This window comes from Haemorhous mexicanus, chromosome 21, assembly GCF_027477595.1.
Source record: "Haemorhous mexicanus isolate bHaeMex1 chromosome 21, bHaeMex1.pri, whole genome shotgun sequence".
In the NCBI taxonomy this organism is placed as follows: domain Eukaryota; kingdom Metazoa; phylum Chordata; class Aves; order Passeriformes; family Fringillidae; genus Haemorhous; species Haemorhous mexicanus.
In genome coordinates, this window is record NC_082361.1 from 5881509 (window position 1) to 5900104 (window position 18596).

General features: G+C 46.9%; 1 protein-coding gene across 1 annotated transcript; it reads left to right on the forward strand.

The window, feature by feature from the left end:
- Nucleotides 1-653: 653 nt before the first annotated feature.
- Nucleotides 654-17654, forward strand: URM1 (ubiquitin related modifier 1). The gene is made up of 5 exons (XM_059865059.1): nt 654-750; nt 3420-3490; nt 15547-15628; nt 16642-16690; nt 17403-17654. Exons 1-5 carry the CDS (start codon nt 716-718, stop codon nt 17469-17471), a joined length of 306 nt encoding a protein of 101 aa, XP_059721042.1. The 5' UTR covers nt 654-715; the 3' UTR covers nt 17472-17654.
- Nucleotides 17655-18596: the final 942 nt, after the last annotated feature.

The following is an 18596-nucleotide window of genomic DNA, read 5'->3' on the forward strand; positions in this document are numbered from 1 at the left end:
CAGGAGGGGATGCTCAGCAGCCACCCCCGATGCAGAATTGCATCTTCCCGGTGCTGACAGGAGCTGTCCCTAGCGTCACCCAGCTGTTTCTGGTCCCCCACAACAATCCCGAGGAGCAGCAGGGTGGCATCACAGAACTGCAGGGCTGGGAGGGGTTCGGTCCGACTCCCCTGCCAAGGCAGACTGACCTGGAGCAGGTGACACAGGAACACATCCAGGTGGGTTGGGAATGTCTCCAGAGAAGGAGACTCCCCACCCTCCTTGGACACCTGTTCCAGCGCTCTGCCATCCTCAATGTAAAGCAGTTCTTCCTCATGTTGAGGTAGAACTTCGTGTGCTGTAGCAGCTTTGCTGCTGTGAAACCTGTGTGCAGCTGCTGCCTTTGCACAGCCCAGGGACTCTGAGCGAGCAGGGCCCTGCGTGAGGCTCTGAGCCCGTGAGGGGAGCTCTCGGCGCGGCGAAGCCTTAACTCGGTGCAGAAATCGCTATTTTAAAATAACACCAGCGCCCAGGTGTTTTAAAATAACACCACAGGGGGGTACGGGCCGGGCCGGGCCGCGCCGCGCCCCGACACTGCGGGAGCTGCTCCGGGGGGTGGAAGAGGAGCGGGCAGAACCCCGAGCCGTCCCCGGCGCGGCACGGCGGGACCGGAAGTCTTCCGCGGCACTTCCGGCGCGGCCGCGCGCGCCCGCCCCTCCCGCCCGCCGCCGCCAAGATGGCGGCGCCCGTGTCGCTGCAGGTGGAGTTCGGGTGAGCGCGGGCGGCGGGGCCGGGCGGAGGGCAGGGCAGGGCAAGGCCGGGATGGGCCGCGGTGGGCCGGCCCCTCGGTGAGGCGGCCGCGGTACTGCGATGGGGCGGTTGCTGCCTGCGGCCTGGGGGGCCGCCACGGGCGCGCCTGGGCCCGAGCGCAGCCGCTGTCACGGGGCTGAGGGCCGGGGTAGCGGGAGCGGCCGCCGCCGGGGAAGCAGGGCACCAGACATCGGCGGGAGGGGCCGGACACCGCCGGAGGGTGTCCACAGCGTGCGGTCGGGCTGTCTGCCCGTCTGTCCCCGGGCCTCGCTCCCGTCTCTCTGTGAACGTCCTGTGCCAGGCCTGTCTTTTCCTTTCACCTCTCTTAACCTCTTTGAATTGTTCAGGTTTGTTTTTTTTTTTTTAATTTTAATTATTAAAATTATTTATGAAAACCTCCCCCTCGTTTCTCGGCTTTTTTTTTTTTTTTCCTGAGCACTGTCTGTGTGTGTGTTTGTGTGTGGACACGTGCCCTCACTGTGCTTTGTGTTTGAGCCCTGTCAGGTCTGTAAAGCTGCCAGGTTCTCACTCTGTAGCATTTCAGTTTCCAGGCCTTTGCTGCTGTAGTATCAGCATTGCTCATGCTCTGGCCCTGAGATCTTAAAGCATTTGCAGTGGAAGCTGTGCATATTTGTGGAAATACTTGTGTTATTTCGTTAAAGCCTCCTTTTAGCAGAAGCTAAAAGGCTGCTATTTATTCGCTTTTTCCCACCCTTTCACGAACACAGAAATGCCATAACCCTTTAAATACCCTTCTCCTTAAGAATCCTTTCCTCTATCTTTCCCTCTTCCAGCTGCAGCAACTCTCCTAATTTTCCCAGAAGAGTGAGGTGCATTTTTGCTTCCCTTGGAAATGCATAAATGAGCTCTCTATGTAGGAACCACAGCTGAGTTCCCCACAGCTCTCGCCTTACAGAAGGACCTTATCTTGCAATCTACATTTCCCGCTGTAACAAAGCGTGACCTTGTTTTCATTACATGAAAAAATGTTTTTCATATTATTGTTATGACTTGTTCCCTTGCATGAATCTCGGCTCATGTTAATAATCACTGCTTCAATTTTGAGATAACTGTTTGTTGTGAGCTGGTGGAAGAACACCAACAGAGTGCTCTTTAGGAGAGCTGCTGCATATAAGTAATGCTGCTGAAGGCATAACAAGGGTTCTGTTGTGCTCTGCCATTGCAGAGCCAAGGAAACCTACTGTGGCATTTTTAGATATCGAATTTAAAGGAACTTAATAACATCTGGAAGTATCTTTGTTGACATTTAGGTGGGGATTGCTTGTTTTAAATATTTCTCTTTAATATGTTGGTTTCCAAGGGAGGAGAGGCACCAGTAAGTTCCCAGAAAGTAACTTCATAGGAAAATTTTTCCAAAGTAATTGGCATTTAAGTCAGAAGAATATTTTGCCACAATTTTATGCCCTTTAAAAATGGGTTGGTCATTTTTCTACTTCAGTTTAATATTTAAGTGAACTGAGTTTTTTAAGAGTTCTCTAGTTGTTAAAACTTTGGCCAGGGTAGAGTTCAGTCTAAAGCTCACACTCTCTGCTGCTGTGTCCTGTAACTTAAAGTAGCTTTTGTGTTTGTTATCCATGTCCCTGCTCACATGGTAAAAGTTTTATAATCTGAGTTTGGCCTGTGGCCTCACAACATCACGGAAAATGATTGATGTGGGTAAAGCTCAAGATTTTCACAATTGTACATTTTCCAGAACAGGAGCAGAGGCAAGGAGCTTGCTGAGGCTTCTGAGCTGTAGTTACAAAAACTGATTACTCTTTTGAAGAGCCTATGGTTAGGTGCCTGGACCCAGTTCAAATCCCATTCTTTTCCAGTGTGTTTCCAACTCCTTTACCTGCCGGTCTCTGCATATCCTGCTCAGACCTGATCTCCTGTGCTTGCAGAGGCCATCAGTTGTTATCTGAGGGCATCCCCTAATGAATTCAAAGTGTCAGAATAGGGAGAACATCAGGTTGTTCAGTGGAGGAAGATTGTGTATTTATTTATTTCTGGTTTACCCTGTCACCCTCACCACTTGCTTCTCCCAGTCAAGTCTCCCTCTCTGGGACACTTTGTAGTGAGTATCAAGAAAGAGTTGCCAGGACTCTCAGGCTGCTGGCTCTGACTTGCTCTGTAACTTTGTGTGAGTCATTTCCCCTTTCTGTGTGTTCACACTTGGGAACTGGGGGAATATTTATTCCAGAAGGATGCTCAAGTTTTGAGATTTCTGGCCAGCAGGTGTTGGGGACGAGCTGTGCTGGATGGAGTGTGGTGGCTGTGCTGTTGTTTGAGTGGAAGCAGTGCTGGTGGCTGGAGAGGGAAGCAGCTCTGCACAGAGGTTTGGGAGCACATAGAGATGGGAACCATCCTCCCATTCCACTGGATGATGCCTGGCACCGTGGGGTTCTGGCTACAGCAGAGCCTGCCCTCTGTGCTGGCAAAGGGAACTGGCAGCTTCCCCTGTGCACTTCTGGTTTGTGACAGGAAAAAAAAGACAAAGGGAATCCTGTGCTAAATATAGTCTGTGTCATTTGTTTTCTCTGTTGTGGCATCTATGTAAATCGCCTCTTTTGTACTGCCTTCTTTTGACAATAAAGCAGAATCTCAGTGGTTCATTGTTTTTATTTCAGAGGTGGTGCAGAACTCTTATTCGATGGTGTCAAAAAGCATCAGGTGACTTTGCCCTGTCAACCAGAGCCTTGTGAGTATCAGAACCTGTTGGATAACTTCACAGAGGAACAACAAATGAAACAAAGCTGGTTTGTACAGCACTTAGAGTTGCCAGCAAGGATCAAAGTATTTTAAAAGCTCTTTCAGACATGCCATGGATCAGGCAGCTTGGCAAACAGGGGTTGGTTCTCAAAGTCTGAGGTCTTTCCTGTCCTCTAAGCACTTGTGAATCAAGTCCTTCCTTAAGACTTTTGCCTCCCTCCTGCTGGATAGACAACAGCCTCTGGATGTTTCCATCAAGTCTACGTTTGTCTTTCTTGATACTTGAAACCACCTATAACATCCTCTCTCCTTTGTTTCGTCCTGCCTGTTCAGAGGTTTCCAGTAGGCACATATATCTATGTGTGTGTGTGTTTATGTGTTTATGTGGTTTATAGATATGTGGAGGGGTGTGTAGCAATGTAACATAAATGTTGTTTATCTACTCATTGGACCTTTCAAGTAAATGTGATAATTTTAATATGAACTCTGCAGTTGAAAACAGTAAACCTAATGCTCAAATAGGATGCTGGACATCCTGCCCATGGCCTTCACTGCCATAAAAACCAGGATTTTAGTATTCAAGGGATAAGCAGTCATAATTCCTGGTTTGCAATTTGGAATATCAATACCAAGCAGTGCTGCACTAACTCACTCACTTGTGTGCATACTTCAGTTGTAGTGTAATTTTGCCACAGGTATGTTCTGAATTTTTTTTAGCTAGATAGCACTGCTTTATGCTATTGGAGTGGGATTATAAACCAAAATAACACAAAGCCATGAGGGAATGTTAGCAACCAATATCTCACAAATGGCTGATACCATAATCTAGGTGCTGGGAACTTCCAGGCCTGAAATCTTTTTGCTGTGCCTGGAAGTAATTAGAGATTGGTAGAAGTGCTTTTGATGCCTGGACATAAGTATGTGTAATTCAAATATAATATGAATACTGCAATATTGTGTTATCTTGTGGTTAAGGACAGGGACTAAGGCTCCAGAAACATGACCTGATGCTGATTTGCTTTGAGAGTTTAGTCATGTTGCTTTACTTTCCCCTGTTGCTAGTGATACTTTCATATACCACAAGAGAATTCAGCATTAAATTCCAGCGCTGTTGAAGTACTTAAGATCCTTAAATGAAAGGTAGCAAAGAAATACTAAAACACTCATTTAGTTGGTTTATAAACTTGGGGGCTAGAGCATAATTTTCTTCAGTGCTCTGCAAATTTAAAGTACCCAGTAGCACCTACTGTTGTGGTGGTGCTCAAACCATGATCAGATGCTGAAGAAAAGGGGGTTATTACAGGAGATGTTTATTTCTGCCAGGGGAGGGGAGGCTGTTAATACCAAAGAGGGATTCTTCCAGCCCCATGGCTGTCGGCAGTGCAGTTGCATGTCGCCTGATCCATTCCTACTTGAAGCTGCTGGGAAGACTTCTGCAGCCTTAGTAGGATCTGCATTTATCCTAAGGGATAAATCTCTCCCTGAAGGCCTGTCTCAGCCTCAGGGTTCAAACTCCTGATCTCCAGTGATTCATTCCAGATTCAGCTAACACATTATTGCTCCCAGCTTTTCCCTTTGCCTTGTTTTCCAGACACTGCTTGCTATCCCTGTGACAGGAGTGGCAGAACTGGCAGTATCCCCTTGTCAGCTCCCCTGGTTTGCTGCTGTCTTGTGCCTTGGTTGTCAGGGAAGTTTTATTTTGGGGCTGGTTGTGGATTGCAGCATCTGAGGAGTATAAACTGAGCAGTGAGGCAGCAGCTGTAGTGACATTTACACCCAGCCCAGGGATGGGACAGGCAGAGGTGGCCTGAATGTCTGACAGTAAGGGATTACTGGAAACACCCCTCATGATACTTCCAGAAGACAATTATATTGTAGTGGTGAGGAATCAATGGAATCATATCAGAAACTATGAATAATTTTCTTGAAATTTTGTGTTGTTCCTAATGCCATGTATTTCCCTTGTTCTCACTAAGAAATAACTCTCCTATTTCTGGGTAAATAAAGATATGCATAGCCAGGTCCCTGCTGCCCTTGTGCAGCCAGAATTGCAATGGTTAGAGAAATAAAACAGCTCAGTTCTACTGGGCACATCCTGTTGCTTACCTTACCCTGAATGTCCATCACTGAATTCTCCAGGGAAAGACTTGTAGTATGAACACAACTTGAAGACCTGCACTTCTAACCCCATTTTAAGTGATTTCATTAGCTGCCAAGTTTATTTTTGGCCATTTTGGCCTCTCTTACCTACTCTTCCTTTTTTCTAGGTTATTTTTGTCTTTGTCCTCCTTTTTGCAGAACAGTTGCTTCTCTCTGGGTTATGGTGCCCACCTATATTTTAATTGTTTAGGCATTTTTATATATATTCCAGAAGGGAAAGGAGGTGGAAGATTCTATGAAGAAATACCTACACATATTTACATGAATAAAACAAGCTGTGCTCCATAGATGGCAGGGGCAGTCAGTGTTCTCTAAATGATATGTTCTCTAAATGATATTGTTTGAGCAAACTCTTTATGTGGTCATTTCTTTTTTCCTGATAACAGGCACTAGATGGAAAGTAGGTGGGTTCCAGATCCAGTTAACTTTTTCAAGATTTGATTCTCTGTCCTTTTCTGATGCTTGGAGTTGGACTCCTGGAGGGATTGGGATAGGCAGGAGGAAGGAAGCTGCAAATGGGACAAGAGCAAGCCACCAGGGATACAGCCACATGGCAGGACCTATTTTTATTATCTGAGGGGCATTTTGTATCCTGATGTCAGTTCTTTAGCGGTTCTTTATTTCCAAAGTAGAGCTGTCTCAGCCTGCATTTTGAACTTAGAAAGGTGTGGTGTATGTGCATAGGCAGCAGATTTACCTAAGCCACACTTTGTGCAGGACTGTGTAATCTTGTAGAGCTGTTGCAGAAAGAAGACCTCAAGTTAAACAAGAATCTTGTCCCAAATTCCTGGCTATCCTGATGATTTTACTGATAATGCTGTTTGAGGATCTAAAGGCATTGTGCCCTGTTGGCTTCTTCTGCATAAAAACAGTGTGTGTGGGAGAAAGCAGCTGGGGGAATAACGATATTTGTCACATGGAGAGAGGATTAAATTGGCAGGGAAATCAACTTTATTTTCAAGCATCTAAGAGGCTATTAGAGACAATGGAGCATAAAAGAGAGAAACCCTAGATTAAAAACTGAAAATGTATTTGGCAGCCTCCTCCTGAAACAAGCCACAGTAATTTAACCAAGTGCTTCAGTAATCAAATAGATCATTGTATGACAGCTCTGCAAGTGATGCTGGAGCTCCTTCCTCCATCTCACTGGGACTCACAGTGGTGGATTTGTCTTGGCCATGTGAGTTGCATGGATGCTGTTGGAAGGGTAGGAAGTCACTGGCATTGTTTAACCCTTGTAGTCGTTTCAGGTTTAGCTCAGCTGCATCATCTGTTGAAGAGTGTTTACAAAACCTCTCTGCTGTACTGTCTTCTGGATGTTGTACCCAGAGCTTGGGGTTGTTTGTAAAGTCTCTGGCACTTGTGCTGCAGGCTGCTCAGCTGCTGTCACAGACCTCTGAGTTCCAACTTCTCATGTGGCTTCAGTGGTGGGACTCCTGTTTTTGGAGCAGCAGTTTCACTGGTGCTCACTGGGACCTTCTGGGTTAATCAAGAATTCAGACTCTATTTTGGCACTTTACAAGTCTGGAAGGTTAAATTATTAATCAGTGTGTTTTGGTTATTGTTTGTGGTTTCCCTTTGCCAAAACTCTAGGGAAAAAAAGCCCACTGTCAATCAGATTTTTTTTAAGAGGGAAAATTAAAATAATCTGCCAAATACTTCTTATGTTGAATCCCTGTAGAGAAGAGCATGGTGTGTTCCTCGAGAGCTTTGCTTTCCAGGGGCCTTGTTCTGCACAGCCTGGAGCATTGCTGGGGACTTGGGAGCATTCATCTTTTGGGAAAAGAGCCTGGGGATCCTGAGAGATCAGACCTATGTTACAGGCAGGGTGGCTTACAAAATAGAGCATGGCATGTGCTCAGCATTGTCTGGGGTGCTGGACCAAAAGAACCTGTAAAATCCAGAGTAGCAGTTGGTGTTGGCTGTAGGTAAGTGCCTAGTGCTGGGTAGTGCATCATAGTTGAGTCATTAATAACCTGGCATGCTTTTATTGCTCTGTTTATTATTCCTAACATTTTAAAACTTGCTCCAAAGAAAGAATAAAAATATATTTGCTAATGTAGTGGCTTATTAGAAGAATGCTAAAAAAAAACCCCATAGATTTGTGGAACTTCATGCAGTCAAATCTTTTTAACCACAGTGTGTGGTACTTGCAGCTCTCAAAGGACTTGGGTTATTCCCCTCCTCGTGCATCCCACTCGTGCATCTCTTTTAGGCAGGAAATTATAGATTTGGTGGCAAGGGAAGGGGGCTCAGTGGATGATGCAGGGTGGGTGCTCAGCAGTCAGGGTGAGCAGTGTTTGCAGCGTCAGAGCTGTCGCGATGCCGCAGCGCTGCCGCGTCGCGATGGAGCAGTCGATCCTGGCATGGGGCTCAGCTCCAGGTCCCTGTCCCAGCGAGGCTGAGGCTCCCTTTAGAGGGAACAGGGTAATAAACGCTCATCCTCACAGGAGCAGTCCCATCACCCTCCTGGGAGGCCGTGGAGCCGCTTTACCGGATCAGTTCATCCCAACTCTTTGTGGAAGGAGCTTCCCAGGCACTGGGAAACCAGCTCTTGTGTGTGACCAAATCCCTGGGATAACAAAGCCTGGCTGTTACACCCTCCTTCCCAGCCGCTGTATTGCAGTGCGGACACCTAGCAGGATAACCCCTCTGTGCCACCCCCTCCTCTCGCTCCTTTCTCTCGGTGGGATTTGCTGTGCTGACAGCGCTGTTCAGAGGGTGGCAGCGGAGCAGGGCTGGGGAGGAGGATCCGGGCCCTTTAAACCGCTTAGCATGCGGTTCACACGGCTCCGGGCCAGCTGTTCCTTTCTCCTCCTGCCCTCACTCGCAGGAGTTGTTTGCTGAGCTCAGAGCTCCTGTGCAAAATTGCTTTTCAAAAGAGCCACTTTCTGCTTAATTAAACAATGAGCCGCCGTCCCTCTGCACATCTGTAAAGCTCCCTCCGCAGCCCCTTTATCCCACAAACTGCTCCATTCTTACCTCCATTCACTTGTAAATCTTACCCCCCCCTCTCCTCCACCCTGATCATCTCACTGGCCCTTTCTTTTTCCCTTTCAAGTAAGACTGAGGAGCTTGGAGTATCTGTGGGGGTGGCTGGGTTGGGTGGACAGGAATCGGTTTAATGGCGCTTGGCCCTGTATGAAAGCCTAATAATAGCAAAGCAGATCTGAGCCCAAAAGTGAGAGGCGATTTCTGTATTTAGAGGAATAAAATCGTGGCAGTTTCCTGAGCTGAGCTGAGACACTGACTCATCCAGCAGCCAGAGGGGACACAGCCACCAGCCAGGCTGGGAGGGGGGCAAGGATTTGACTTCAAGGCATTTTCTGATCCAGCTGGCAGTGCCAGGGAAAGCCCAGCCCAGGGAATTCCCTCGGCCAGGCTGGCTGTGTGCAGAGCAGTGCCAGGCTGCCAGGGAATCCCTCTCCACTCTGGCAGGAGCAGCCACCTTCCTCCGTGGTTGGGGTTGCACATCAGCTCTGTGTTGTCTCTTTAATAACAATAAGGTTTTCATTTTCAGCCCTCAGTGCCTGTGCACACACCCAAAACTCAGAAACTGGGAAAATAGTAGAGAGGGGAAATTTCAGTTTGCTGGGTTTTGGCAAAGCTTTATACTGGTGGTTAGTAATGCATTCTCTGAATTGTCTTGCTGAGAGCTTAAAAAAAAATTAACCAGTAACATTCAAGGTTAAACAGGATAAATGAATGGAAAAGTGATGAGGTGGGATATCTCCTTTATCATTGAGAAGGACAGATTATAGCCAGCATGATGCAATATCATCTAGTATAGATTGAAAGGGAGGAATGAAGAAATGGGAGTTTAGTGCATTAGCAGAAGATTCCTGACTGGAAAAACTATTAGACCCTGGCACAGTCTCCTTGGGGTTTGGTAGCAGGTCTACAGTGCTCAAGCCTCTTAAAATCTGAGCAGACAAGGCTCAGGATGGTCTTTTGTTGAGAATAATTCTGCACTGGCAGAGGGATAAAATCACAGGACCTGTTAAGGAGATGCTTTTTTTAATGTCTGTGATCCCCAGGCTGGTACTTGGCTGCTGGGGCAATAGTCTTTGAGACTCTCTCATCTCCTTCCTTTGACAATTTTGAACGAGAGACAAGACCCTGGGCCAACACTAGTGATCTGTGATCCTAATTAAAAGAGACAGTTTGGTGCACTGGCATTTATTGGGGAGCCTGAAGTGACAATAGCGTTGGGTGTTACGGGATTAGATGCTCTGACTTTGGAAATGAGTAGGGATTAGGTTTACACTGAGAATCAGCTCGAAGCTGCTTTTTTTGTCATGGGAGCTGATGAATCTGGAGGCTTGCTGCTGGCTAGCAGTGGGATTGGAGATCCCTTGAACTTGTATTTCCCTACCAGCAATCTGTGAGGGGTGGAAGATCCCAAGCAGCTCCTCTCCAGTTCATAAGCATGTGATTAAAACCTCAGGGCTGAGAATTGGTGGGTGATAGCTGGGATCTGAGTCCTCACTGCTGACAGGAAGGTTGTGAAGGACCTCTGTGATCCTTTCTCATTTTGTGGACACAAGAAAATTAAGAAGAGCAATGCTCTTGTAGATGAGAAGCAAGAAAAAGACGTCTTAAAGCAATTAAAAATTACTGAAGCCAAGACCTTGGTGTTCATTTGTAGCAGACAAGAACAGACGAGAGCGACAATTGCAATTCTCTTATGCCTGTTACCCCCTAATTAGTTACCCCCTAATTTCTTCCCTAGTACTTAAATCAGTGCCCATTCCAGTGTGTGGCAGGATTGGCTTGTGCACTTGTCAGAGAAAATGAATTTTACTCTTTCTGCAAAATTTGCCTGGCTGCTCACTCTGCGTAATACCAAATCCATTTGCCTGTGACTCCATTTATATCAGCCATTCCAGGTCTTCTTCTGCAGTTTATGGCACACCATGGTCTGCTTCAGAGAGTGATTTGCATATCAGATGGGAGGCTGGAGGAGTTGGAAGGATCCCTTAGATCTGGTTCTGAGCTCTTTTAGAGACAGATCCCTGGAGGGTCTGCTCGGATCCAAAAGCAAAGAGCAGTCATGCACCTGGAAGAGCAGCAGGTATTGGGAGCTGGTTTGTCTGTTTTAAAACAAGCTGCTTAAGCAGGGAAAGGGACATACAAATTGTTTTTCCATGCATTTCCATGCAGGCAGGGGGAATAATGGCAGAGGAGCGGCAGGGAAGGGGCTTTGTCATGGTTACAGGCCGGTGGCTGAGAATGTGGGTGGAGCAGCGCTCGTCCAGAGTTAGTGACCTCAGCAAATTGGAGCTCAGCCATGGTCAGTATGATAAATGATCTTATTCTGGGTCAAAGAAATGGTACCCCACAGGGAGGTGTCCACAAGGCGGCCCGGGAAAGCGCCGTGCTCCTGCAGCACTGACCCCTTAGTGACCAGTGCCACATATATCTTATTTACTGCCGACCAGAAGGGAATTTTCCATGGTTCAGCCTTTATAGGGATCCCCTATTTCCCTGAAATAATCTCCCAGTTCTGCAACCAAGGCAAGAAAATGGGTGTAATTATACCTTCTGGTGCCCTTCGAGGCTCTGTGCAAGTTTGTATGTGGATTTTAAGGCAGGGGACACAGAGATGTCTGGTCCTTGTGTATGTGTGTGTGAATCTACGAGCAACCTGTGCAGCTCCCTGGGAGCCAAGGGCTGTGTGCCTGTGTCAAATGGTATCAGGGTTGCACAAAATCCTTCCATGTTTCTGCACCTTTATCAGTTCACTGGGAGATCCTCCTAGTGCAACACCCAGCTTGGTGTTTCTTATTCAAAGCACCTGGTTTCTCTCTGCACACAGTGAGTACCCTCTTTTCTGAATTGTCACTGATGAATCTGTCAGGCCCAGGAGGTTTTATTGAGCTAGGAAAGATCTATGGATTTCAGCCCAGCTTTTGAGGGTGCAAATGAACCCAGGCAGTGCTAAAATGGACTATTAGATACATTCCTGTTGCAGAGGAAACTCAGCAGATTCTTCATGGAGGAGCAGTTGGGGCAATGCAGGTGGTCAGGCCTTGGAGGATTCACAGGAGGACAGAGCAGACTGTGCAGTTTGCCACAACCAGGAGTGTTTGTGGTGCAGCTGGGCTGAACAGGAGCCGAGGCTATTGGGGCTTGTGTGCTCTCTCTGCAGTTCCTGCATCCTCTTGCGTGACAAGCAATGACTTTGTGTCACTGCAAGCACACATCTCGTTTTCCTGAGCGCTGTGTTTCGCTGGGTGATGGCTTTTCTGCATGCATTGTGGGCTTGAGCTCCCATCTGTGCACTTGAACTAAGCAGTTTTCTCAAATGATTGTCGGTTTTTCTTTTTTTTTAATTAACTTTAGATTATTTTTTTCCTAAGAATTTGGAGAGGGTTGATGTACTGCTAGCACAAACAGCAGAAGCTGTCTCTGTGTAGAAATAAGACAGGGATTTCCTACCATGTGCTTCAGTCCCTCCTTTACAGTTTGAGAATATTTCCGCTTCCTTGGCTGGTTCAGTCTTGTTTCTCCTCTGATGCTGCCAATGGGGAGGACAGTTAATGAGAATTAAGAGTGCATTTTCTGATGTAATATTTGTTTGCTGTGAGTGAAATGGAGTAGGCTACCAAAAAGAGTTTAATAAGACCATGCAGCAGTGATAAAAATACATCATTACTGGGATGAGCTGGGTTCAAGTTGGTGATGCTAGAGCAAAATGCTGTATTGTCTCAGCTCTCACCTGAACCTCCCTCTAGAGCCAGAATGCACGGTGGGTTTTGCAGCCAAATCACAGCACCTGTAGTACAGCTGTGCTCCTGCCAAAGCAGATGCCTCTGTTCTGTGATGGGGGCCAGCTTCAAACCAACACGAGTGTGAAATCGCAGCATTGTAATGATGGTTTGACTTCTCAGCAGATGTGGTGCCTGACCAGGCTGAGATTTTTTCCTTCTTTATATGTCATCTGTAGAGAACCTGCTGTTTGCATAGAAAATCCTTGGCCCAGGCAGCTGGAAACCTGTTAGACCCGTAGCATAGTATCAGAAAGAAAATGTCTTAGGAACACTACATATGTCAGCTGTAAGAGATAAGCAGTTGTGCTATAATTTACCTCTTATTATTTCCATCATGAGAGCCCAGAGTCCTGAGCTGTTGATCACGACTGCTGTTTGAGGCACTGAGCTGCAAGATGGCTTCTCCACAGACCACTTGCAATGGAAGTAATCTTGTTCCTTTTCAATAGCTTACTTGTGGGAGATAGTTTTGGTGTGGCTGTGGTCATCTGTCATCCTTTATAATTGATTTGTTCTAGTAATATTGGTGTATAGCACATAGAGAAATTAAGGTGGATGAAAAAATTCAATGCTGATAAAGCAGATGAAAGTATTGTCTTAAAGTTGGCTGTGGAGAAAGGGTCTTAATTTTTGTACCTTTTGGAGTGGGCAAGCTCCAGGCATGCATAGGGATGTCTGGGGTTTTTTCCTACTGTTTAAATTCTTCAGTATGTGTGTACGTGACTTCTGGGTAGGAGTAAATGAATGTCGGCTCAGGTGGGACTGAAAATAACATTTGTTATGGGAGGAGATGGGGTGAGGGAGTCTTCCAGCTCAGCCTGGAATAAATCAGTCCCCTCGCCCCTCCGTCCTAGGTGGCTGCCTTTTATCCAGCTAGTGCAGCGTGTTTCTGTTTAAATGATCTCTCCTGAAAGGTCCCAGAGGAAAGGGCTGCTTATTCCATGCAAGGAGAATGGTATATGGCACAGCTCATTGTTGTGTGCCCTGCTGCAAGTGCATAAATATGAAACAGCTCGCGGGCGATGCTGTGGTGGGGCTGGTGTCCCCTTCACACCCCCCTCCCTCTCCTGAAGGCTCCTCTCCATCTTCCTTCCTTTACAGCTTTCATTTCTTGGTGATGGAGAGAGGGAGCCATTTGGGTGTGAGATCCTGAGGGCTTGACTGCAGCAGCATTTTTCAGGGGAAGGTGAATGTAGTTAACTCCTGTTCTGATGGCTGACTGACCGCTGTGGTGCACGTGTGTGTGTGTGTGTGTGTGTGTGTGTGTGTGTGTGTGTATACATACATACATACATATATACATATACATATACATATACATATACATATACATATACATATATATTTTTATATATATATATAAAATATATATATGTATATGTATGTATGTATATGTATGTAAATACACACACCTTCTTAGTGGTGCTCCCTGTCCCCGGTGCATGTTGCTAGGAAGGAGGCAGAAAATGGTCTATTTTGTTCTTTTAACTACATATCATTACAAGGCAGTTGTGGGTTGGCCCCGGGCAGGTGATCCAGCTCACCAGGCAGTTTTGAGGCACAAAGCAGCTCCTTTTGCCCAGATCAGAGTGATCCAGTGCTTGGAGGTAGCAGTACCTGTTGTGCTCTTGGCAGCCCTGTTGTGAGATTGGGGTTTTGGGGCAGAGTGCTGGTTTGGAGGCACCAATGCCCTGGGAAGGCAGGGAATCTCAGAGCATCCCCCTCCCCCTTTCCCTGGAAGAAGAGGCCACCATCTGCTGCAGATGGACATATCCCCATTGCCTAGTTGATATGCACCTATGTACACCAGGGCTGTTCATCCTGGGTGTGACAGAAGCAATGAGGGTGACATTATTTGGAACAACCCCAGTTTGGCTCTGGGTAACATCCATGATCCCATAAAATTCTGGGGTAAGGCCTGGGCTGAATCAAGCCACCACAAATGCACATATTATTGCTAGTCATGAATCAAACACACAGGGAATGGTACACAGAGTGAATTTAAGTCAGAGAAGCATGTGTGGAAAGATACCTCATGACTACAGTGAGCTTACCTCACATAAGAAACCCATCCTGCCATCCCTGCTCCTCCTTGGGCAGGGCTGCAGCCCTCACTGGTGGATTTGTGCCTTCAGAAAGCTTCCTTGCTTCTTGAAAACAAGCAAAACTCTTTTGGGGCTTTCAAAGGGCTGTTTAAAGGAGCCCCGGGAGAATAACTGATTGTGGATTCGGAATGATGAAGTGGTTTGTGGAACAGTGAAATATAGAGGCAAATGCAGGAGAACTCCACTTTGCAATTTGTCAGCTTCTCTAAACCCTGTAACGGATTGTTCCCCCCCTCTGTCTCTTTTCACCTCTCCAGTAGGAAATTAACTGATGCTATCACTAAAGAAATTGTTTTTGCCTCACAAAGTAAAATTGATACTATAAAAACCCACCAGCAGTGTCTCCTCCTCCTTTTACATGAAGACAAATCCTTCCTGTCACCTACTGAAATGGAAAGATAAAGGCTGAGCTTTAATAAAGAAGCTCTAAGCATAAAGTGTAGAAGGAGGGAGCAGGCACAGCATGGGGAACACTCCACAGCAGCAGGTGTGATGCTGAGGGATGCTGTAAGTATCCAAAATGCAACTATGGGCCAAGGCCCTCCTGTCTGTTTAATGCATGTCCATGGACAGGTTTGAGCCACAGGGCTCCCAGTGTCTCCAAGAGTTTGTGCTGGTTTTGGTGCAAAAGTGTCTGTCTTTGCTCCATTTATGTTCTTAGGCTTGCTTGTTAAAATCTAATGAAATGCACAAAAGAATTAGACAGAATTTGTTGGGTGACAAGATAATGCACAGGATGTGGGATGTGTCAGAGACCTGAACATCAGGAATCTGTTGCCAGATTGGTGCTTCAGCAGGAACTGCATTCATTCTTAGTGGGATGAGTTTTCTGTGGGAAACCTCTTCTGCCAAACCACAGGGACAGGACTGTGTGTGAGTTTCTTTGCAGCTATCCCCATCCATCCTGCGTGTTCCTCATCTGCTCTTTTGTGGATAAACAATCACTTTGCTCTGGCATCACCGGGAGCCATCAGCTAGTTTGTAAACCCTGTCCTTCCTTCTTCCAGGGGATATCAGAAACCTGCTTAAGTGGATCAAACAGAATCTGTTGAAAGAGCGACCAGAGTTATTCTTGCAAGGGGAATCTGTGTAAGTACAACTGTTAGGAATCCTCGTTGTGTTTCTCTCTTGATCCCCACAGTTTGGGGGATTTTTCCTCTGGGGCGATTTCCTATTGAGTAAGTCAATGACCATGAAAACACAGGATTTGCTTAAGTGATAGTGGGAGGTATCCCACCCACACCTTGCACTGTCCACAGAGAGCATGTTTTGCAGCCTTCACCCCAAATCTTTAGACCTTAAACATGAAGCAGAGCCATTTATACTTTCTCTTCATTATCACTTGGAACATAGCAGCACCTGTATCCTCAATTCCAGGAGTTTTAGCAGGTCTGTCTGTTCCCTGCTGACATCACTGGGACTGAAGCAGTCATTCTGAGAAATGCCAACAAATACTTCTTCTGGGAAATGTATTTTTATTATCAAAATGGGGCCAGTCTCGTGGAGGGGGGGTAGGAAAAAGAAAAGGAAGGCAAGAGAAATGGAGCAGAGTGAGCTGTGCAAGCCATCCCTGACTGCGGGGTGGCGCTGGGGGTGTTTAACATTCGTCACAGATCTTTGTGAGCTGAAGCGTGTGCCAGGTCCCCTGGTAACAGGAGAGACAATTGCAGGACACTGAAGATCAAAGAGGGGGAATCCCTTTGCTCAGAACCAGGGGCTTGGAGTGGATCCCAAGTGTTTAGTGCCTCTGCTAGGGGCACTGGAATGGCTTTCCCTGCCTTCACACTGAGCTCTGTGCGCTCGCCTGTCGTGCGTGGGTTTTAATTACCTGGCTTTTCTGCACGGTACGGAAATGCAGTCATTCTGGAGCATCCTCACAACGGAGCCTTTTCATTCAAATGAGCTTTGGGATTGCTTCTTCGTCCCCTTTATTTGATCTAGAAAGGGCACAGACTGTACCTCTTTCCACCTCCATGCTAGGATCCCTTTTTTGGCGTTACAGGCAGTCAGCCTGTGATCTGTGCTGTGACATCTCTTGTTCTTAACTATTTGTGGAGCTTTTTAGCAGCCCTGTATCCTAATTATTTCTCTCTATTCTGCAGGAGGCCAGGAATTTTGGTGCTCATCAACGAGGCAGACTGGGAACTAATGGTCTGTACTCCTTCAGTTTGACTTTCTTTGTTGAAAATATTGCTCTCTCTTTTCTGTGGTTGCTCTCACAGCAGCTATTTCTGATTTTTGCCCCAAGCAAAGTATCTCATATTTGAGGGGGAAGGGGCAGGCTGGAATCTATCTCCTGTACTCTAGCTGCTCAAAAGCCTGGAGTCTCTCCCTAACCTTCTGAGTCTCATCAGCCAGGCAGGGTCTGAAGAGAGATCACCCTTTTTCTGTGGTCTCTGGCACTGGGTTTTGCACATCTGGCTGCTGGCAGGTCCCCCCCACATGTGGGATGACAATGGCAGGGGAACCTGGGACCTTCAGGCCCCACACAGAACCACCTTCCCTGAAGTCAGGTGGTGCCTGGCAGGTAAAGGCAACAGGGAGATTTCAACTCAAACAGGCACCTGGTAAATGTCTTCCCTTCTCAGCCCACTGTTGTGATCAAACAAACATCCCTTTGCAACTTCCCTGCCTCAGGTGACCACCGGTTCTGTCAAAGCCCTGGTCCAGAAAGCGATGTGGGGTGATGAGCATCAGCACTGTGGCTGATCTCTCACCTTTGCTTCTGTTATGATGAAGACATCAGTCTGTCCCCTTCTGCTCTCCCTAATACTCACCATCTTTTTATGAGCTGTTTTCTCTTTGCAGCTTGTATTTGGAAATGACATTTAAACAATTTTTCATTTTTTTTCTTGGCCTGCAGGGTGAGCTGGATTATAAACTCCAGGACCAGGATAATGTGCTTTTCATCTCAACATTGCACGGCGGGTGAACTCCTGAAAAAACAAGAGGATGTAAATCCAAATCCCTGGGAAAAAAACCCAAACAAAAACCTTAACCCACCTAAACCTCTCTTGAACTGCCTGTGTCCAGTCTCTGCATCTTCCCACTGCGTTCACTTGTTCTAGACATCCAAATAAAGCCCCGCCAGCCTGCGGCCTTCTGTCCACCACAACAGCATCCATCTTTTGGTCCTCATTTCACCTCTCCTGACTGCACTTCCAGGTACCCTAACAAGCAGAGAGCGCCTCAGCATGTGGGACTTTTTCTCTGACAGGAGGAAGAGGAGTGCTGAGCCCTGAGTAGGATAACATGTCTTGACATGCAGTGAGGTGTTCTGGTGCTGGGAACCAGGATTCTTTTAACACGATGCCTAATGTTGGTACAATCTCTGCACCAACCACGGGAAGGGTGAGAAAGTGCAAGGAAACAAAAGGGAACTTGACTAGCTTTTCCATGGGGTAGCAAACATGGCAGCTCCAGAGCCCTCAGAAATGACTTTCACCTTGTCATGATATTTATTTATGGGAAGCAGGAGAGAAATAGACCTTTTGGGTTTTGTATTTCTGGTCCCTCATGCTGCTTTCATACCAGAGCTGAGGCAGGGTGAAGTACTGGCCCATGAATGATGTCAATTTATAATGATTTGGTTGGAGGGGAAACAAACCCTCACCCGGCCTGAGACAGCACAGAGTGATCAGGTCAGCAAATGATCTTTCTGTCACCGTGATAGACAGAATTGATTGGACTGCACTGCATTCTGTGCAGGTGGGAGCTGCAGTCTGGCTGGAGAAGGGCTGGGGCTGGAGATGCACAGTTAAAGTGCCAAGACCTGAGAAAGTCAGAGGCTTTTAACCTTTTGTGTCAGTGGGAGGGAGAGGCTTCTTGCTGTGTGCCCTGAGGAAGTCCTGTGAGCACTGTGGAAGTGGGTGTGGGGGGTTCTGCTAGGGCACGGGTGTTGTTGGCTTTCCAGAAGTTTCCTCAGAAAGACAGACTGGCCACTGCCAGCCAGGAGGCTATGGTGAGAGCAGAGGGATGGGCTCAGAAAAGATAGCATTGGCACCAACAAGTCTGAAACATGCTGTGTGAGCTTCCAGGAGTGCCAGACCAGGACTGT

Bases quoted from the DNA above. Each gene is read 5' to 3' on its own strand.
- URM1 (XM_059865059.1), top strand. From the start codon at position 716: ATGGCGGCGCCCGTGTCGCTGCAGGTGGAGTTCGG. The intron at 751-3,419 runs GTGAGCGCGGGC...TTTTTATTTCAG, and splicing joins TCGCTGCAGGTGGAGTTCGG to AGGTGGTGCAGAACTCTTAT. The intron at 16,691-17,402 runs GTCTGTACTCCT...CTTGGCCTGCAG, and splicing joins AGGCAGACTGGGAACTAATG to GGTGAGCTGGATTATAAACT.